Source organism: Pongo pygmaeus, chromosome 18, assembly GCF_028885625.2.
Source record: "Pongo pygmaeus isolate AG05252 chromosome 18, NHGRI_mPonPyg2-v2.0_pri, whole genome shotgun sequence".
In the NCBI taxonomy this organism is placed as follows: Eukaryota; Metazoa; Chordata; class Mammalia; order Primates; family Hominidae; genus Pongo; species Pongo pygmaeus.
In genome coordinates this window covers 11,625,615-11,648,241 of record NC_072391.2, presented here as the reverse complement: position 1 = coordinate 11,648,241, position 22,627 = coordinate 11,625,615, and the positions used below count along the sequence as shown (strand labels likewise).

At 40.0% G+C, this 22,627-nt stretch overlaps 1 protein-coding gene across 3 annotated transcripts in view; it reads left to right on the top strand.

The window, feature by feature from the left end:
* Positions 1-22,627, top strand: part of GRIN2A (glutamate ionotropic receptor NMDA type subunit 2A) — a 429,030-nt gene that overhangs the window by 283,077 nt on the left and 123,326 nt on the right. For all 3 annotated transcript variants that reach the window (XM_054452862.2, XM_054452861.2, XM_054452863.2), the window contains one exon: positions 7,884-7,998. In XM_054452862.2, the coding sequence (XP_054308837.1) occupies positions 7,884-7,998 (115 nt within the window). The remainder of the gene's footprint in view (positions 1-7,883; positions 7,999-22,627) is intronic.

Below are 22,627 nucleotides of genomic sequence, written 5' to 3'. Positions count from 1 at the left end.
GTGAAGTTGTACTAAAGAGGGGTGAGGATTCATTTGTGCCCATAAGGGAACAGTTAGTGGAAGATGCGAAAGCACTAAGACAGACATCAAAGTTGAAGGGATTTGAAAACACCAGGAGAATGCTTGTAAAAGAAAAAAAAAAAAAAAAAACAGCCTCTGAAAATGAAACTATCTTGAGAATTGAAAAGAGGTTAAAGAAAACAGTGACTGTGTTTTCAAAAACATGTAAATTAAATGACTAACGAAGAAACTGTGACACCCAAGCAGTTCAAGGAGGCATTTAAGGGACACTGTGATCCAGGAAACATCCCTGGGAACTTGAGAAATGGCAAAGCAGATGGAAAATTAACCAAAAAATTGAGAAACACTAAATGGGTTATGGTGGCATTTGTGAAACAGTAAGAGAATTAAAGGCTAAGGGGGAAATAGTGAATAATAAATATGTCTAGAGAACATCTCAAATAATTAGATTTTGGAAGTTAAAGGAGACTTATGACTATAAGACAAAAGAGATAAAATAGAAATCTGGAGGAATGAGATATTTTAAGTCATAGTTAAAGAAGCTTATGCAGCCCATTATGGTTGGCTGTTCACACAAGGACAGAGGGACTCTGGAAGTGAGTATACTAAATGGCAAGGGGAAGCATGGCTTTAAAAAGCATTGCATTTGTAGTAGGGTGTTAGAAAATATGACAGGGTGGAAAAAGAGTGAAAACTACATGGAAAATTTGCATCAACGTTAACTACTATTTATTAATAGCTGTATACCAGGTACTGTGCTAGGCATTTTATGTGAACTATGAAGTTAGGTTAAACCATATGAAACTGTCATGCCTAGTTTATATGGTTTAACTTAATCCATTTTTGCAAAAAAAAAAAAAAAAAAAAAAAAGGGAACGGAGGCTCAGTAGATTTTAAATACGCTGCCCAAGGTGCCAGGTACTGTCTCACTGTAAAGCCTACTCTCCTTCCTCGATGTCTTGAAATCTCAACAACATAGAATCAGCAAGTTATTCTTTTATTCATTCTGCACATGTTCAGCACCAGCTCTGTGGCACACACCCTGTTTAGCACTAGAAATATAATACTAAGCAAGGCAGATGAGGTCCCTGCTTCCATGATTACAGTCTACCAGTTAAAAACAAAAGCAAAAGCACAAACAGAGTCTAGAACAGCTGACCATTAGAAATATAATGTAAGTCACATGCAATTTAAATTTTCTGGTAGCCCATTAAAAAAGTGAAGAGAAGCAGATAAAATTAATTTTAATAATATATTTTATTTAACCCAACATGTCTAAACTATTCCAACATGAAATCAACCTAAAATTATTAATGAGAACTTTTACTCTTTTGAAAAATACCAAGTCTTCAAAATTCTGTGTGTATTTTTACACGGATGGCACATTTCAATTCAGACTAACCACATTTCAAATGCTCAATAGCTACACGTGGTTGGTGGCTATCTAACGTGATAGCAGGGCTAGAGAGAATTGGACAATTCTGGCCCCATTTATATTCAATCATAATATAGGAAATATAGGAAATATTGCCTATTTTTCAATGTTATCTGTGATCACCATACATCACCATTCATAGAGCACACAACGCAAGGGGAAGAGAAATGTATATTTCACCTGGACTTCAGCTTCATACACTTAATACTGTAAATACCAGAGGAAATGTGTATATACATATGTACATATTTTATGTATTTTATATATATATATAAAATATGTAAATATATATGTACTTAGTCTTGTGAGTGTCACTGGCAATAAAAAACAATTTAGCACTTTACCACCAGTGGATGACAACACGGAAGTGGTCTTGGCAAATCACTAGAGTCTTCCCCTTCTCTATTTGCCAGCATGCTTCTGTGTACTTATTGCTCCTGATGGAGATATTGAAGCTGTAATTTGAGGCTTAGAAGCAGTCAGAATTTCTGACATTTTATCTGACCACTAAAGCTTTGTGATCAATTTTGTAGAGATAAGCAAAACAATGATAAGATTTTACTGTTTAATACAAGTGCCCAGCAGGTGTTAATGGGAACTGATCAATGTGCTGTAAAATGGCATTTCCCTAGGTAAAGAACTCTGCTCTGGAGCAAGTTTAAATGGGAAGAAAGCCCATGGAAATATGGATTGTCCTTCCTAGAAATTGGATGGGGGAATTGAAGGTAATAGGTACTTGCTCCCTGCCAACTTCATAATGAAATTACTGTTCAGCAGAAATTTCTGTTAGAGGTTTTTTTTTTTCCCGCTCCCAAGGGACTGAAGACTTTTAATAGAAAAAGAAAGACAATATTAACATTGAGTATATGGAGTCATTCACCCAGAATATTGAATCCTAGAGGAACACAGAAAAATCTGAAGCATGAGGATTTCTGCATAGTTATTTTCATATAATCTGAAGAACACTGTTTGCATCTCAATAATCACTCTGCTAATTCCATCTGATTTTACTACAAAATGGAAGAAAAGGGAACAAGTGGAGAACATGGAGATGGGAAATTAAAGAAGGAGATTTTAAGTAAATCCAAAGAAAGGTGCTCAACTGTGTATGCTACCTTGATTAAAACAATCACTGTGTTGGCTGGGCGTGGTGGCTCACGCCTGTAATCCCAGCACTTTGAGAGGCCCAGGCAGGTGGATCATTTGAGGTCAGGAGTTCAAGACCAGCCTGGCCAACATGGTGCAACCCTGTCTGTACTAAAAATATAAGAATTAGCCGGGAGTGGTGGCAGGTACCTGTAATCCCAGCTACTCGGGAGGCTGAAGCGGGATAATTGCTTGAACCTGGGAGGCAGAGGTTGCAGTGAGCTGAGATTGCACCACTGCACTCCATCCTGGGTGGCAGAGTGAGACCCTGTTTCCAAAAAAAAAAAAAGTTGCTGACATTCAGTTCATGTTACGTAACCTTGTGAATGGCTCTCCCCAGGACCAAGTGTCTTTATCGAAACCAAAACATTTGTTCCCTAATCCAGCATTTCCAAACAGATAACAAACTGGATATTTCCAAATTTCTTGATAATTTACTAAATTTTTCAGTTTTTCCACATTTGGGATGCAAGGTAGACTCAACCTGAACTACATTCACCCCAAAGTGTTGGATAATTGAAACCTGGCTTAAGATCTCATTGTACTCAATAAGAAACACCTCAGTGAGTTGGCCACCTTAATTATCAACTTAGGGCAGCAGGTAGAGTGACTGGTAACTTATTTTCTGCTAGCTGAGGTCAAGGCCACTGGTGGTCTTTGTCGGTAGTTTTTATATTGAAATTCCATTGCGGTTGCCTGCCTGTCTGTCCAGTCTCTTCATTCCACCTGTCGCTTTCTTTGACCGTCGTCTCTATTCCTTGCTTGGGTTACTACAAAGCCTCATCTGTTTGCCCATCTGCCTCTTGCAAACTTGCATTTCAAGCCTCCATTCCAAATAAATACAGGATGAAGTATAAACTCCATGGTACGGTCTATATAGTACTTACTTATCTGACTCCTGTGTCTGTCTCTAGCATCCTCTCCCAAGTTACTTTCCCACTTGCCCCCACTTCCCTGCCATTGTGAACTGACTGCAGCTCATTGAACACATCATGATGTTTCAGGGTTTTCTGCCTTGGACTTTGCATTTTCTCCATGTGCATGAGCAAGAGCTGCTCAACTTTTCCTTCCTCTTCCTTCTCAGCACAACCTAAATCCCTTCCACTTTGTTTCCTTTTTCCAGTCATGGAATCACCATAGAATTAGCCACTGCTTCTCTTATGCTTTCCAACAACTTAGTCCATATCTCTATTTTTACACTTACTGTTCTTCGTTACAGTTATTTTGTGTGTCCCTCTCCCCAACCTTGAAAAATTAAGTATTTTTGGTCATTTTTGTATCATTTTCATAGCATAGTTCTGGTACAGGGTGTGATACATAGGAGGTGCTCAAACATGCCTAATGGATGGAAGAATGGATGAATGTATTAATGAATGTATTGATGGATAGATGGATGGATGGATGGATTAATGGGTGGATGGATGAATGTATTGATAGATGGATGAATAGATGAATGGACAGGTAAATGTATTGATGGATTGATGGATAGATGAATGACTGCACTGACAGATGGTTGGAAGGGTAGATATATAGATGGATGAATGTATGGGTGGGTGGATTTCCCTTTGGTGATGATCTGTCAACATACTTACTTGCCAAACATTAACTGAGCCCCCACAGTATGCCAGACAATGTGACAGGGCTAAAAATAACCGTGGGAAACGGAAACAAAATGTCAGCTTAAAAAATAAAAACAGCTTAACTTAGGCTCAATTAGTTACTTTGAAGTCCTGCTAATAGTGAGGAATTTGACTCCAGTTCTCCACTAAACACTCAGTCCATGCAAATGTCTTCTTTAGAGTCTCAAAAAGGGGTGTGAGGTGGAGCACACCTAGCTGTGTGTATCTGGACCATGTTCATTTAGTTCATCAAATTCCAGCCAGGAAACATCAAAGGGAAGAAGGAAGAGAGAAAAAAAAGTTTCAATTGTCTAGATAATGAATGGTTTTTAAGCCGTGAACAAAAATGTGCAAGTCCTCTCAAGTGCAGAGAAGCATTTTCACTTCTGCCCCTATTGACTGCAAATCTGAGTGTATCACTCCTCTACTTAAAATCTTTCCTGGCTCCCCATGACCTTCTGAACAAATCCAAACCCTTCAGTGTGTCCATTATGATCTGGCTTCAGAGATCCTCTGCAGACTCATCTCACTGCATGTAATATAACCATCTGCCTTACTAAGCCGTTTCCTACTTCCTCTAGCATGTGTTACTACCTTTGCTGACTCTTTATTTAAGATGATCCCTCTGCCCAGAATGCTTTCTCTTGCCTCAAACCCTTCACCCATTAAGATTCCCTGGGAAGCCCTCCCCAAATTCCCCAGGTTGAGTTAGGGACCCTTTTGTCTGTGTTGTCTCATCTTCTTACATTTACTCTCCATCAGTGAATAAGTGGCATTATAGGTACTGTCATTGTTTATGTGTCTATGCCATTGAATTATAAGAATGTGGGTAAGAAAGAAGACAAACACTGTGTATTTTATTTCTCTGTCTATAAGACTTACTATAAGCCCTGACCTATATACCAGGCATACAGTAGATATGCTTCTTTGACCATCATCTCTATAATAAATAGAGTAAATAGTTGTTAAATCAAGAAAATACCTTTCAGGCAGGCATGATGGCTCATGCCTGTAATCCCAGCACTTTGGGAGCCAGAGGCAGGTGGATCACCTGAGGTCAGGAGTTCGGGACCAGCCTGGCCAACATGGCGAAACCCCATCTCTACTAAAAATACAAAAATTAGCTGGGCATGGTGGTGGGCACCTGTAACCCTAGCTACTCGGAAGGCTGAGGCAGGAGAATCATTTGAACCTGAGAGGCGGAGGTTGCAGTGAGCCAAGATTGTGCCAACGTACTACAGCCTGGGCTAGAGAGTGAGACTCTGTCTCAAAAAAAAAAACAAAAACAAAAACAAAAACAAAAACAAAAAGCAAACAAAAAACCTTTCTAGGAAGTAATAAGAGATACCCCAAATAAACCAAATAGAATAGTGATTACCCTTTGTTCCTTCTAGAATAGCAGTGTTTTAGTTTTCTGTTTGTTAAAGTATTTGATTGCAGAGAACTGGAAGAATACAAAGATACACACACACACAATGAAAAATATCTGTAACCCTTTTAGACATAGACAAGCCCTGTTTTTATCCTCTTTTCTGCTTCTTTAACATTAAATAGTAAGCATTTTCTCTGCATCATTAATTTGTCTTCAAAAACGTGATTTTCAATGACCCGAATAGTCTATTGAATAAATACACAATATTTGCTCTTTTCCTTTTCCCCAATTTCTTCACTTTGTCCTTGGAAACCAGATTCTCCCCCACACAACACCCCCATCAGTCGCTTCTGCACCATGCTGGTCCAGGGATGTACATGTGACCCATTAGGCTAGTGTCTCTTTTTAAAATTTCTTGTAGCCTAGTTCTCTTCTTCTTTTTTTTTTTCCACTTTTTAGCATCTCTGGATGTTAATGGAATATGAAGCAAGAGACACAGTATCTTTCTGGGGAAGTCTTTGAATGCTTCAGTCCACCATATTGTATGTATCTTGTGTCTGCTAAGTGGCCACCACCATGTTGTCTCAGATGTCTTTAACAACATCACATTTTTCTCAAGCTGCAAGGAGAGTGGATCCTTTGGGGAACCTCTCACCTGAAATCTGGGAGATGAAGTCTGCCTTGGCTCTCTGAGTTCAGCCTGAGTACTGGCTAAGGTGGCTTTGAGGAGTGATAAGGGTATAAATGTTGTAAGGCAGACAGATGTTACCTGCAATGAAAACACCTAGACCAAAAGTTAAGTTTATACATGTTATATAAGGTAGATTCTAGGAGTCATCCTTGATGCCACTTTCTCCCTTCCCCTCATGTAATCTTTCACTAAATACCTCCTAAATATCTCTCCACTCGGTCTTGTTTGCTGTTGCTTTTTCTCTTCCTCTTCCTCCTTCTCTTCTTCTTTGGCCACAACCAGAGTCAAAGCTACCATTATCTTTGACCTGGTTTATAAGAATAGTGTAAGTAGTCCCTCTGTACCCGCTCTGGTTCCCCTCCAATCTATTCTCTACACAGCCTTCAATAGGCATGATCTGTTACCTCTTTGATGTCACCCTCGCTTCTGTGTCTTCACATAGTTTTTTGTTTGTTTGTTTGTTTTTCTGAGACAGGGTTTCACACTTGTTTCCCAGGCTGGAATGCAATGGCATGATCTTGGCTCACCGTGACCTCTGCTTCCCAGGTTCAAGTAATTCTCCTGCCTCAGCCTTCTGAGTAGCTGGGAGTACAGGTGTGCACCACCATGCCCAGCTAATTTTTTTGTATTTTTAGTAGAGACGGGGTTTCTCCATCTTGGTCAGGCTGGTCTCGAACTCCTGACCTCAGGTGATTCCCCTACCTCAGCCTCCCAAAGTGCTGGGATTACAGGTGTGAGCCACCGTGCCTGCACCTTCCCATGGTTTTAAGACAGACATTTAACCTAGTCTCTAAAATCCTGCACTTTCTGTTCCTATTCATCTTCTCAGCCTTACCCGATCTCACATTTTCCTGTCTTTCTCTGCTTCGGCCTCACTCGTCTGCATTCAGTTCCTGGTATGCACACCACAGAGTCTTTGTACATGTTGTCTCTTTTACCTGTTTGTGTCTTTTCTTGCCTAGTTAATGCCAATTCATCCTTCAGGTCAAGCTGCACTTCCTCAGCCTTGCCTCACCCCTATTTCACTTTGTTATAGCATACTCTCCTGTCCTTTGTAGCGTTTGTCATAAGTCTGTGATTAATCAATTAATGTCTATCCTTCCCCTTAGACTCTAAACTTCTTGAGGGTGGGAATCTTGTTCATTTTCTTATTTACCCTGAACCAACTAGCTGAGTCCTGACATATAGCAAATGCTTCATATATATCAGTTGAATAAATAATGAATAATGTAATGTCATTTTTTCAACACTGAATGCCATGTGGTTTATGAGCAAGCAGCTTCCTTTAGGGAAGTTTGTTAGAGTGTAATAGAATGTGCTTTCAGATCTTCCTGTAAGAAGATCATTTGAATATAGGTCTGTGAAACTGGCAGGACAAAAAGCTTACATTCCACGTGTTAATCACAGTCAATTACCAAAGCATGGTCAACTAGCAATGGTTGCATGGTTATTAATACTTCTACAGAGAGGCTTCTTGTGATGAATATAGCATTGTAAGTTTATAATTTTTCATTATTCCATTAATGGTGGCATCCACTTATTTGTTCGATTGCTCTAATTCTTTCCTAAAAATTTGTCTTTCTTTCTTCCTCTTTCTAGATTTATGGTCAATGTTACATGGGATGGCAAAGACTTATCCTTCACTGAGGAAGGCTACCAGGTGCACCCCAGGCTGGTGGTGATTGTGCTGAACAAAGACCGGGAATGGGAAAAGGTGAGCATCCTTCTGTGTGCTGAATGCAGGGGAGGGAAGAAAGCATGGGCAATAAAGGGGCTCACAGTGCTTCTTTCTCCCACGCATTTCCTGTTGAGCTGCTCTAGATCCTATCTCACAGCCAAGAGCACGTCTTTCTTGCAACAAGGCAGACTAAATCTGTAAGGTGCAATTGGAATGCTTTCCCTGGGTGAACTGTGGTAATTGTGTGGTGCGCTCTATGTCTATTCTCAAATCCCAGTAGGAAAGGTATGAACTAAGGATAATTTAAAGACAGTGAAGTTTGGGTTGCAGCATTACACTAGTAAGCGTTGACTATACAGCAATGATCACACAAGTTTGCCTAAACTTCCTAATTGTGTACCATAATCATTGCCATTGAACGAACCCTCTGTATTTTCATGTACTCAGTCTTTTGCTTTAAATAAACTAATTTTAAAAACTTAAATGTATCACTTCTGTAAATCATGAGTTAGAGAGGGAGGTTATTTTTCTTATAAAGTGTATTTTCAACTACATGTATATTAGCTATTGAAAATATAAAAAATCAGTGTGCAAAGAAAAAAAATCATCATCTTATGTACCATACATGTCATGACCTGGGTCAGAGAGGAGAGATGTCACACGGAATTTACAGATGATCTGATATATACAGTGACAATATCTGGTCCACTTGCCCTCACTCCTCCTCCATAATTAAATGCTTAAGTTAGTCACTACAATTTCATAGAAAGACTAGAATAAAAGAGATCAGAAAGCCTTTGTTGTTGTGTTGTTATCTTATTTCTTTGTTTTGTTTTTTGACAAGCAACGCATGACCTCTGAACTACTTTAGCATCTTGAAATTTATCTTCACTTAGTACATCAAATGGAGGCCTGAGTGACCCTAGAGGGAAGGAAGACATAGGATGTGCTGTGGGAGACATAATGTAATTGACTGAAATCAGGGGGAAATACTATACAAACAGAAGCATTGACTCTGGGGAGACAATGACAGATTCCTAGAAAAGAACAGTGAGGAGGAAGCTGAGGAAAGTTTTGCATCCTACACCCAACAGCTATAAAATGCACAGCCTTTTGAGGGCACATGGGAAATCCACCAAAGTAGACTACATTCTGGAGCATAAAACAAAAGTCTCAATGTATTTAGAAGAATTGAAATAATGGAGGATGCATTCTTTGATCATAACCGCGTTAAAATAAAAATTAGTAACAAAAATATATCTAGAAAATCTCCAAATATTTGGAAATGGCAACACACTTCTAAACAACCTATAGGTCAAAGAAGAAATCAGAAAGACATTAGAAAATACTTTGGCCAGAATGATAATGAAAACACAAAATATCAAAATTTGAGGAATAAGATTGAAGGCATACTAAGAAATTCATAGCTTTAACTGCTTATAATGAAAAAGGAAAGTGTGAATTCAGTGTCAATGATTTAAGTTTATAAATTTAGAAGTTAGAAAAGAGCAAAGCAAACAAATGAAGTAGAAGAAAAAAATCATAAATACAGGAGTAAAAATCAACAAGGTGGAACACAAGCCATAGAAGAAATCAACAAAGCCAAAAGCTAGTTCTTTGAAATGACTAATAAAATTCATAATCCCTAGCAATAGTGATCACACAAAAGAGAGAAAACACAAATAAGCCAATATTAAAAATGCAAGAGGGACTATCACTTACAGACACTACAGATCCTACAGGCATTAAAAGATAAAAAGAATATTATGAAAAATTTATGACAACAAATTCGACAATATAGATAAAATGGGCAAATTCTGAAGAAACACAATTTTCTACAACTGAGATGTAGGAATTGACAATCTGAATAGCTCATATTTGCTGAAAAACTGAAAATATACCTAAAAACTTTCCCACTTTAAAAAGACAAAAGAGAAACTCCTGGCCTAGATGGCTTCATCTATACTATAACAAACATTTAAAAGAAATAACAGCACTCTATAGGAAGTTTTTCAATATGTTACTAATCATAATCTAATAATGTATTTTAAAAAGGATAATACATCATGGATAAGTGGGGTCTGTCTTAGGAATGCAAGATTAGTTTAACATTTAAAAATTAAATTAATTTACCATATTAACAGAGTAAAGGGGGAAATATGGTCATTTCAATAGATGCAGAAAAAGCATTTGACAAAATTCAATATCCAGTTATGATAAAGATGGTAAATTCGTCAATCTGATAAAGGGTATCTATGAAAAACCTACGATATATATATCTATTTGTATATATTATGCATATAATATATATTATATGCACATATGCATATCATGAGATACTTTATTTGACAATTTTTAAGTTTTTCTATTTTATTCTAAGTTATGCTACAGTGCATAAAATATATATATATTAAATAAGCTTATATCTTATTTAATGATGAAATAATGAAAATAGATCCACATAGGCACATTCAAATGATTTTTGATGAATGATTATGACAACAGGGAAAAGGAAAATCTTTTTAATAAATGGTATTGGATCAACAGGCAATCTACATGGAAAAAAAGAAACCTTGACCCATTGCTCACATTATGCACACATAATTACCTGAAATAGATTACAGGCTTAAATGTAAAAGATAAAACTATCTAGAAGAAAATGTAGGAGAATATTTTTGTGATCTGTGAGCCTCAGATTTCTTAAACCAAATATGAAAAACCATTAAGCAGTAAATAAACTGTACTTCATCAAAATTAAAAACTTTTGCTCATCTAAAGACATTGTTAGAAAATAAAAAAGAGGGCTGGGCATGGTGGCTCACACTTGTAATTCCAACACTTTGGGAGGCCAAGGCAGGTGGACCACCTGAGGTCAGGAGTTCGAGACCAGCCTGACCAATATGGTGAAACCCCGTCTCTACTAAAAATACAAAAATTAGCTGGGCATGGTGGTGTGCGCCTGTAGTCCCAGCTGCTTGGGAGGCTGAGGCACAAGAATCACTTGAATCCAGGAGGTGGAGGTTCCAGTGAGCCAAGATTGAGCTACTGCACTCCAGCCTGGGCGACAGAACGAGACTCCACCTCAGCCCCCCTGAGTAGCTGGGATTACAGGTGTGTGCCACCACACAGGCTAGTTTTTAAATATTTTTGGTAGAGATGGAGTTTCACCATGTTGGCCAGGCTGGTCTCAGACTCTTGACCTCAAGTGATCCACCCACCTTGGCCTCCCAAAGTGCTGAGATCACAGGCGTGAGCCACATGCCTGGCCAAAAACTGTGTGTGTGTGTTTTTTTTAAAAATAAACTTAGACATACACAAATCTTATCCAGCAATTTTACTCCTATTTATCCCAAAGAAAGATAAACACATATCCAAAAAGTAATACTTGTACAAGAATGTTCATTGCAACTTTATTCATTATAGCAAAACGTCAGAAATAATTCAAATGTCCATCAACAAGGAAATGGATGAACAAATTATGGTATATTAATAAAATAGAATGTCCTAGTAATATGTGCAACGACATGGATGAATTGAAAAACATTATATGGAATCAAAGACATGAAAGATTATATTATGTGAAGACATGAAAGATTATATTGTGTGATTCCATTTACATAAAGTTCAAGGAGAGGCAAACCTTCCCTATGGGGTTAGATATCAGAATAATGGTTGCTTCTGTGGGTGAGTGCATTTGACAGGACAGGGGCACAGGGAATTTTCTGGAGTGATGGCAGTTATTTTCTATCTTGAACATTTGTCAAAAGGCCTCAAATTATGACACAAGATCCATTCATTTTGTTGTATGTCATTGTGCTTAATTTAAAAAAAAAAACCTAAATCCGGGCCAGGCTTGGTGGCTCACGCCTGTAGTCCTAGCACTTTGGGAGGCCAAGGCAGTCAGATTGCCTGAGCTCAGGAGTTTAAGACCAACCTGGGCAACATGATGAAATCCCGTCTCTACTAAAATACAAAAAATTAGCCAGGCATGGTGGTGGTGCCTGTAATCCCAGCTACTCAGGAGGCTGAGGCAGGAGAATCACTTGAACCTGGGAGGCGAGGGTTGCAGTGAGCTGAGATCACACCATTGCATTTCAACCTGGGTGACAGAGCAAGACTTTGTCTCAAAACAAAACAACAAAAGCTTAAATCCTTCAAATCGGGATACCCAGCACAATTAACTAACAATTTTCACTGAGCATTCATATTTAACCCCCTAACATGAATACCAATTATAATAACAATATCCATTGCTTATTGATCACCTCTTGTATTGATCCTTCAGTTGATCCACCGAAGCCCTGACTTCATGGTTCGTCTATTCATTTTTTCATTCAACAAAAGTTATTAAGTGCCTACTGTGTACCAGGCACTATTCTTGATGTTTGGAGTCCATCATAAACAAGAGAAAAAATATTTTCTGTACTCAAGAAACTTAGATCCTAGTGCGTATATGGAGGAGATGGAGTCGGCTGGGATTCTATGGACTTCTGTCATGCTTAAGGAAAGTGTTAGCATCTAGTTAATTGTCCTTGGTTTTAACCTCCTTTCTTCCCTCTTATACATCCTGTAGCCCACCATGCAAGTGATTTGCAGCTCCATGAATGTATATCCCAGGTTCCTTCATGCATTTGGGACTTTGAATATGCTTTTTTTGTTATTGTTGCCTATAATGTTTTCTTATATCATTACTTTCTCTTATCTATCTTTCAAATCTTGATTTTTTTTTCTCTTACACATGTAAAGCCAAAATGCAATTCATGTTTCTTTTCCAATCATCCATAGGAGGTAGAGAGTCGGAGCCTTTCTGCCTTATATTGTTGTGTTTTGGAGTTTTCAACCTTTTGATGTTACACAATCTGCGATTCACTTTTGGAGCCGCCAAATCATGCCTTTTGGTTGGTTTTAACCAGTCCTGGAGCAGGCTTGGCTCACACCTGTGAATTTTCTGTGCTACCTTAAAATCTGACTCATGTTCCAGGGAGCTGGTACACAAGGAGGCCACTGCAGTGCAGGTGACAGCTGCCCTTGATACACTCCATTTCCAGATACAGAAAATGCCTTTTAATATTTTGTGGGCCTTTCTTCAAATTCCTGTTGAAACATAGCAATTTCCCATAAAAGGCAGCTTTGGGAATTGCTGCTGAGTTGAGCTTAGAATGCACAAATGCTGCCTGTAGTTGTTCTATCCTCTTGGCACTCAGGGGATCTAGTGCTTCAGAAATAACTCCGTGTGCTTCTGTCTCTAAGAAAGAGAAAGCCGGTGGAGCAGGTAAATACCAGTCGTGTTACCCTTAAAGCTGCCCCCCCAGCACTACTCGCTGGTACAGCAGGTCAGCAGAGGGGAAGGACTGCTGAGGAGGGAGCTGTTATTCTGGGACTCGGAGGCGATTTCTTTTCATCTCCAAGGTCAGCCAGTGGCGTCACTGAAAGCAGCAGCATGTAATGAGGGTGTCTGGGAAAACACGACAAGCCCTTAGAGGGGCACTTGCTTTTTTCCGGGCCTTTATAGGTGGCTGGTGTGGATTATACAGACGCCAAACACCAGGCCTACCTGTATGCTGCAGACACAGAACTCAGGATGGAGCAGACTTTCTCTTACAAATCGGGACTTTCATGTCTTTTCTCTCTCCCTTTTTCTTGAGTGATTTTGGTCTGCTTTAGAGTTTGATGAGTCCAAGGCTTCCCAGAGATGCTCAAAAACAAAACCCTAGATGCCTCAACCTCAGCCTCAGAAGACCCTACAGCCTCAAATTCCTGGGCATAAGGGGTCTTCCTGCCAATTAGCAGTCTAGGCCAGTACAACCAATGCCCCGTGTATGCCAGCTCTGTGGCCAGCAGTTCATTAGGTACCAGGGATGCTACAAGGATGCATAGGAAACCATATGTCTTCTTAAGTAGCTCATAATAGGGAATTAAGCCAACCCTGGAACAACTGGCTATAAGTGCTACATAGGGGGAGAGGAGGGTGAACTTGGCCCAGTCAAAAAATTCTCTAGCTGGGTGCGGTGGCTCACACCTGTAGTCCCAGCACTTTCAGAGGCCGAGGCAGGTGGATCACGAGGTCAGGAGATGGAGACCATCCTAGCTAACATGATGAAACCCCGTCTCTACTAAAAACACACACAAAAAATTAGGTGCCTGTAGTCCCAGCTACTCTGGAGGCTGAGGCAGGAGAATGACGTAAACCCAGGAGGCAGAGCTTACAGTGAACCCATATCATGCCACTGCACTCCAGCCTGGGCGACAGAGTGAGACTCCATCTCAAAAAAAAAAAAAAAAAAAAGAGATTCTCTAAGTGAGAATTCCTCACTTAGAGAAATTCTTTGTAAAGCTAGAGGCATTGGAGTTGGGCCTTGAGTGATAAACTGGATTGCTCTAGGCTGAACTGTTTATTCTACCTGAAAAAAAATGATTTGAGAATAATTCTGTTTACCATTTTAGGGTTATAGTAGCTTTGTTTATTTTATTATTTATTTATTTTCAGACAGAATCTCACTGTCACCCAGGCTGGAATACAGTGGCACGATCTCAGCTCACTGAAACCTCTGCCTCCCAGGTTCAAGCAATTCTCCTGTCTCAGCCTCCCAAATAGCTGGGGTTACAGACATGTGCAACCACTCCTGGCTAACTTTTGTGTTTTTAGTAGAGATGAGGTTTCACCATGTTGGCCAGGCTGGTCTTGAACCCCTGACCTCAGGTGATCCGCTGGCTTCAGCTTCCCAATGTGCTGGGATTACAGGCATGAGCCACTGTGCCCGGCCTTACAATAGCTTTAAAATGAAAATATATGTGTGTTTATGCATACACCTATGTACACATACAGGCTAGCTTTTAAAAATTTGTTTAAGTTAACAAATAAAAATTGTAGATAATTTTAGTGCACATGACATTTTGATATATTTGTACATTGTGGAAAAGCTAAACTGAACTAATTAGTGTATCCCAGACTAACTTTAAAAGGGATCTATATTGAGAAAGAGAGAGATAAATAAAGATTTTTGAAGTTTTGACTTTAAATGTAAATAGGACAAAACACATAAATATTAAAGTAAAACAAGCCTTTTATTCCCCAGAGAAGATCCAATTAAAGATGATACCGATGTTCCAGAAGACATAAGGGAGACCCTTCCTTGTGTTTTCCTGAAGGAAATGTCCCATTCTCGCTCTGATGGGTCTGTTTTTCTTTTTGTTTTCACCACTCTGTTTACATTTGGTTTCAGGTGCATTTTGCACAGAAATACAACCAGATCTCTCCCTCCAGCCCAGATCTGTCTCATGGCCTCCAGACTTGCCTACAGCAGCACACATGGCTGACCCACAGACACCCAATATCATCTTGTCCAAAGTGAAACCCATCATCTTCCTCTAACGGATATGTTTATTCGCCCGTGTGCCAACACAGAAAGCTTTCTTCTTATCCCTGGTGTGTTCCCCAAGCCCTAGTATTCAGCTGTCACCTGCTCCTGATGTTCCTGCCCCTTGAAACATTTTTCCTCTTTGCCAAGGACACCCTTTCCATTGATTCTATATCTGGGTAGCTCAAAGTGGGTCTGCCCTTTTCCACTTCATTTCTGCAGACCTGTATACTAATTCGTAAGAGTGTTAACAGCTTGCTTTGGCATTGTTTGCTTGCTTATTCATCTTTGCTTAGACTAGAAGCCCCAACAGGGGAAGGTCTGTTCCTTTCATCTGTGTTTTTTCAGCTTCACCACAAGGGTTTGGACCTAGTGCACAAATGGACCCCTCTATGATCTGTTGGTATCGACGACTTTAGTCGCTATTTATTAAGAGATACTCTGTACCAATAACTATGATGATAATTTTACATTTATTATCTCATTTAGTCATCTAAGTAGGTATTCGTTTAATAGCACTTCTAAAGTAGGTATTCTTCTCCCTGCTTCAGAGATGGAAATTCTGGTTCAGAGAAGCTAGTGACCAGCTTAAGATCCCCCAGCTGGTGTGTGATGGAAGAAGGATGTAAGTGGAGGTCCGCCTGGCCCCGAAGGCTGTGTTCACCACCACTACATCATGTGGAACAACTGGCAGTGGGGAGGAGGTATTCTAGAGGAGAAATTTAGGGAGTTCCTCCTCCTACCCTTAGAAAGGTGTCTGCTTCCTTTCCTCTCACTGGATGCAGTAGATTTGGCCTGAACCCAGCTAATTAGAACTCAGGGTATAGGCATTTATTGCATCTCCCAGACCTTGTAATTTTTAATTTTTTTTAGAGACATGGTCTCACTCTGTTACCAGGCTGGAGTGCAGGCACAATCATACCCCACTACAGCCTCAAATTCCTGGGCTTAAGGGGTCTTCCTGCCTCAACCTGCCAAGTAGCTGGGGACACAAGTGCACACCACCTTCCCTGGGTAATTTTTATTTCTTTTGCAGACACAAGGTCTCGCTGTGCTGCCCAGGCTGGTCTCAATCTCCTAACCTCAAACATTCCTCCCATCTTGACCGCCCAGAGTGCTGGGATTACAGGCATGAGGCACCGCACCCGGCCCCTTCTATTTTTTGATCTACAGTAGTTTCATCTTCCAATTTGTCTCATTAAGGGAGGGGATGCACCCCGTATGTTATGTCTTGTGTGAAATAAAGTAGATTTTAGTTATAGGATTCCTAGTACAGATATGATAAAGGAGATCTTAAAAAAGCTATGATTGCTCTCTTGAGTCTGTGGTTCTCTGACTGTGGCGTATCAATGTGCTATCAGGTCTAGTGAGTCATGGTGATGCATGGAGTGCAATTATTACATGATGTGATTTGTAATTATAGAATGCCATAGCTCCCTTCTATCTAAATTATTGTATTTTAACTCTCTCTCCTTGCCATCTCTTTCCCATCACTACTACCACATTTAGCCTAGAAGGGCCCAGTGAGTTTCAAGATCTCAAGAAAACATGCAGGTTGTTAGTGTGAGTTTGCCTCTGTGTGTGTGTATGTGTGTGTTGTGTGTGTGTATGTATGAGATATCAGTAGTCTTCAAAAAAGTTCATCCAGCCAAAGGATGGAAGTATTTATACAAACATTGTTCTTGGCTTCTGCGCACACATTTCAGTGAAGATTATGTAAAATAAATCATGGAGAAAAATTGTAATTGTGAGGACACCAGTAAATGACAATTGATAGAACGATTATGTGGATTGCTGAAATTGAAGTACATTGTGACACATTCTACCAGCAGGCAGAAACATGTTACAACTCACTTTGCTTAGAAAGACAATAGCAGCCCATTAGTAAAGCCATGAATTCTGGCCACAGCTAGCAGTGAGAGCTCACGGTGTGTTTTCAGTTTCTCCTTTACCATTGTATCTCTGGTATTCAATAGCAGAGGCTCAATAAGGATTTGTAGAATGAAAGGAAAGACTCTTTTCCCCATTAACTTCCCCAAATGAGGAGCATCTTTTAGTATGGGCATTTTATACATGTGGTTCCTTGGGCTACCTAGATTAGAATCACCTTGGGAAAGATGTAAAGGCCTTAGCCCTGCCTCAAATTTATGGAATCAGCATTTCTGATTCTGAATCTGCATGTTTTATAAGCCTTCCTAGTGATTCTCATGCCCATTAAAGATGTAAAGCTACTATTTCAGGGCATAGACTCACTCTGTGTAACCCTGAAATGGTTTTATTTAGGTCATCCTGTTATCAAGATTCTTGCTTCTTAGCTTTTGTGCCTCTTTCTTCCTTTGGAATATACTGCTCAGTAGCAATGCTTAGGAGAAACTACAGACGAAAAGGAAAGAAGGAAATTGGAGTCTTGTTGCATCTTGAATAATTTCTGGCAAATGAGAGAATAACAAGGCAAATGCTGTTTATAGATGTAGTTCAGTGCCTGTTACCTAGATTTTTCTCAATAGATATTAAGTTATTAAATGATTTTTTTGTTAAAAATTTGTCCCATCAACAGAGATAATAGAACTTAGGGTATTATATAATCCATATTTATTCACACACTTATTTGATCAAAGAAAATTTCCTGAGCACCCACTATGTGCAAGTCATATCTGAGGGTTGCAAGGCAGATAAGACATCTGGTTTTCAAGAGACTTAGAGTCTAACAGGGCACTAAGATGCTCATAACTGCAGGAGAGCATGTGAGGTGCCATAAAGATGTTTTGGCAACTCCAGGGTATTTAGAGAAGAGAGATGTTATAGGGAGGCAGAAGAATCAAGGGCGTTTGTATGGAGGATTTCTCGTTTGAACAAGGTCTCAGAGAATAAGCAAGATTTGGATGTCTGAATATGTGTGAGGAGGCCATTCCATGCAGTGGGAAAACTGAAAGTCAGGTTCAGAGGCAAGAGTGCCCAAGGCCCATCTGGAGAAGAATTCAATGTGATTGAAACATAGCTGTGTGGTATGCAGAATTCTTAGAATGGTCTCCAGTGACACTCGGCCTTTTCTGAGCCTCTCCCCTGGGAGTATGTGACATGATGAGCTGTCACTCCTGTGGTTTTATTAGGCCACATGGCAGAAAGGACTTCTCAGTTGACTTTGAGTTACTCAACAGGCAGATTATTGGGGCGAGCCTCACCCAATCACATGAGCCCTTTAAAAGTAGAAAGTTTTGTGCAGCTATTAGGTTGGGGCAAAAGTAATCGTGGGTTTTGCCATTTAAAAAAAATAGCAAAACCTGCAATTACTTTCACACAAGCCTAATAGTTGCAGAAAGAAATTTGGAGTGTGAGAAGGCTTAGTCTGACTTCTACATTTGAGGATGGAGGGGGCTCCATGATAAGGAATGCAGGGTCCTCTAGGCACTATCAGTCCTAGCTGACCTCAGACATATAACCCCAAGGAGGTGAGCTTGCCCAACAATCTGAGTGAGCTTGGAAGTGGATTCTTCCAAGATCCTCCAGATATGAGCTCAGCCTGGGTAGTGTCATGATTTTGGTCTTGTGACACCCTGAGCAAAAACCCAGCTGAGTCCACTAGGACTTCTGAGCTGCAGAACTGTGAGATCATAAATAGGTGTTGTTTCAAATGGCTAAGTTTGAGGTAATTTGCTACACAACAATAGAAGACTAGTACAAATCTTTTGAAGGAAACTTTATGGGGGTAAAGGACTATGCTAGAATTTGAATGATAGGTTATGGCACTTAATTCAGTAATCTTTGGGGCACTACTGAAGAGCTTGAGATGAGAGAACAACATAAAAAATAATAATCACTCACATTTGTTTAACATTTATTAGGTGCTAAGCATACATCTAATCCTCATATCAGGACTGTAATACAGACATAACTATTACCCTCTTTTGCAAATGGAGGGAATGAGGCTAAGAGAAATTCAAGAACTTGCTCAGAGTCACAGAGCTAGTAAATTTCAAAGCCAGGATTTGGAACCCAATCATCTGCACTCTTAAACATGAACTACACTGCTTCTTTAAAAGGAAAATGGTGATTGACAAGAATCTGGGAAATTTTCTAAGGGCCTATTTACATGGCTTGGGTTAGAGGGAATAGAGGTGTGGGGAGGAATAGTGGCCGTGGAATCAGAGAAATTTCAGAAACAGAACTGAAAGCCATGGCATTGGCTGCACTGATTCTCCGGCAGATGCATGACAGAGGGGAATTAGATAGATTAAAACAATTTTTTTTAGGTGTAAGTCTCTCATTAGGTAGTTTCAGATTAGGTATTTCTGGAAGAGCTTTGCCATGGCTGTAAATGACATTGTTCATCCTTCCCTGTCATCCCCCTTCCTTTCCTCTCTTCTTTTCTTTCTTCTCCCAAATCCATATTTAAAGGCAAGTTCCTTTTTATAAAATGGGTTTGGTAATATCAACCTTAGCAGATTCTGTGTGGAATTTAATTTGTTTCCTTATATAATGATCATTAAGTTTCTCAAATGATGTGAGCCATAGAGAGGGAAAATTGAGCCATTACAAAACATTTAAAATTATCATCTGTGCATCAGGATTTAGCAAAGGTGAATATAAATAAAATAAAATAATCATCTGACTTGCCTAGAGTCACGCATAGTGACTATTTTAAATACACAGTACAATATGTTAGGTCACAGTGAGGAAAATATAGTAGATCTCTAGCAAATTAACACATTCAACTGAAATAAGTGATGCCATCTCCCAAAGCATGTGTGTGTGTGTGTGTGTGTGTGTGTCTTGCACTGGTTCTTTTGTTGTTGCTGTTGTTGTTGTTGTTGCAGTTGTAACATCAACCCAACTCCAAAAAGAACAGCAGTTGAACAGGCGCTCTCCTGCAGAGCAACATTCTCCTGAAAGTTTTTTGGATTTCAGAACTTAAAAAAAAAATGCAGTTCATAGAAAAGACATCTCTACGGGAACATACGTTGATAGGGATACTAATGATAAAGACGATTGATGATGATGGTGATGATGACTGATGATGGTGATGATGGTGATGTTCTTGATGGATGGGATGATCATGAGGGCAGCAGCTACCATTAGTTGAGTTCCCACTGTGTGTCAGACACCATGCAGAGTGTTTTCAATCGATAATCTTGTTTCAGTCTCCCAACATTCTCTGCATTTTCTCATATCTAAAAGGGAGGCAATAATAGTACTTACCTCCTAGGTTGTTAGGATAATTAAACAAGGTAATATATCAGGTGCTTAGAACACTGACACATAGATGCCAGTTCCAAGTATAATTATTTCTATCGTCATGTTATAGGAGAGAAATTGGAAGCAACATGGGTTGAATGACTTGTCCAAGGCCATACAGTGGTAAAGGCAGGACTTGAGCCCAAGCAGTATTTTAATAGAGCCAGAGTCAAACATTCGGCCATACGGAACATTCTTCTCCACCCCAGTGGCAAACCCAAATTGTTAAGGATCTCTCTGAGGGTGATGGGAGCATGATTAAGCTGACAGGTGGTGTAAATGTAAGACGAAAGCTGCACCCTTGCTAGTTTTCCAATGCCATCAATTATGAAAATGAGTGAATAGATTATTTAAATGATCTCAGATGAGTAAATTATTCAAAGAGCCTCTCAGTCAGAAGTATTTCTAGAAACTCCTGAATAGACCAATGAAAACCATTTTGATTTTCTGACAGGGTCATCTGCTCATCTGTGTTGTAGAGGAACACAAAGCCCTGAGGAAGCGGGGAAAGCAGGAGAGAGAAAGTTGGGGGGAGAGGGAAGTGGGGAGAGGGCTAGGGAGGGATAGCAGGACAGGGAGGGGGGATGGGGGAGAGGGAAAGAGGAGGAAAGAGTAAGGGGGAGAATGAGAGAGGGAGGGGGAGAAAAGAGGAGAGAGGGAGAGGCAGAGAGGTGGGAGAGGGAGTGGAAGAGATAGAGAGGGCCTGGAGAGGAGGAAGAGAGAGGCGAAGAAGGGGAGAGAGAGGGGGGAGAGGGAGAGAGGAAGACAGAACTGGGGAGAGGAAGGGGGAGAGAGAAGGGGGAAGAGGAGACGAGAGAGAGAGAACAAAGAAACAGTGGACTTTCAGGCAAATTTTCTTTTCTAACTATATTCCCTTGAATGCTGATTCCTTTCAGAACCTAGAGTGCCACCAGGGTCTCTGGGTGGGTGGGGAGCTTATGCGGTAAGACCCAGCTTCAACTGGAGGTGGCAAAGCTTCATCTAACTGGTATGTTGAGGTTCAAAGTGAGCTTCCATCTGGGGAAAAATAAAATATTTCTAAAATAAATTTGAAAGCAAGTAGAGGAAGGGGATTGACTTTAGTAATTGTCTGAATATGACATAAATAAATAGTAAGCATTTGTTGAGCACCTATTCTATACCAAACCTTACAGTATTGCCTTTTGTACTTATTATTTCACTTTAGCCACATAATAACCCTGTGAAGTGAGTCTCTGATTTCATATTTGAGTCATGCAAACTTAGAGATGTTCCATGATTTTAAAAAAATTAATAGCTGAGAAAGGATTCAAATTTAGGTCTTGTGAGTCTCCAAGTTTGGTGCTTGTTCCAGTACTTTGCACAGTTCCTAGGATGAATGATGGAAACTTCTATATAGGATCTGGAGATTCATAGGGATGGTATCTGCCTTGGAAGTTGAGTGGAAGTTGGGGGTATGACAATACCTAGGCTTTTGTGTGGACTCAACTCGTATTCTTTAGGACAAAGTAACTATAAACTATGACTGTCTCTGATAGGATTGAACCATTTTCCCATCCATTTATCCACCCATGCACCCAGCTAGTCATCCAAAGATTAATCATCTAATAAACCATCCATCCATTCATCAACCCATCAGACCAACCGTAATTTATCCAGCCATATGGCCATCCATTCACTCTTGAACCCACCCACTTACCCACTATTGATCTGTTTACCAAGCATTCACTGATTACTGACTCAGTGCCAGGCCTGTGGTAGGTACAGGTGAAGCAGAGATGACTAATAAAATATCCCTGGGATTTTAGGCAATGTTTGGGTGATCAGACTCAACACCAGGCTGTGGGGGCTACGAAGTCTGGCGGAATCAAAGGAATGGGAAAAGACAGGTTAAGAGTACATAAGGTGGGTCCAGGGGGCCAACACTAGTGTATGGAGGCTGCGAAGGCCCAGAGCTCTGGAAGCCCACCCTATTTATTGGTGATCAAACAAAGAAGTGGGTGGTGAGGACGTGCAGATGTGGGGGTAAACAGGTGAGGACATGAGGACATAGGGGTAGAAAGGTAGCGATGCATCAAGCGTAGCTGTGATGGTTT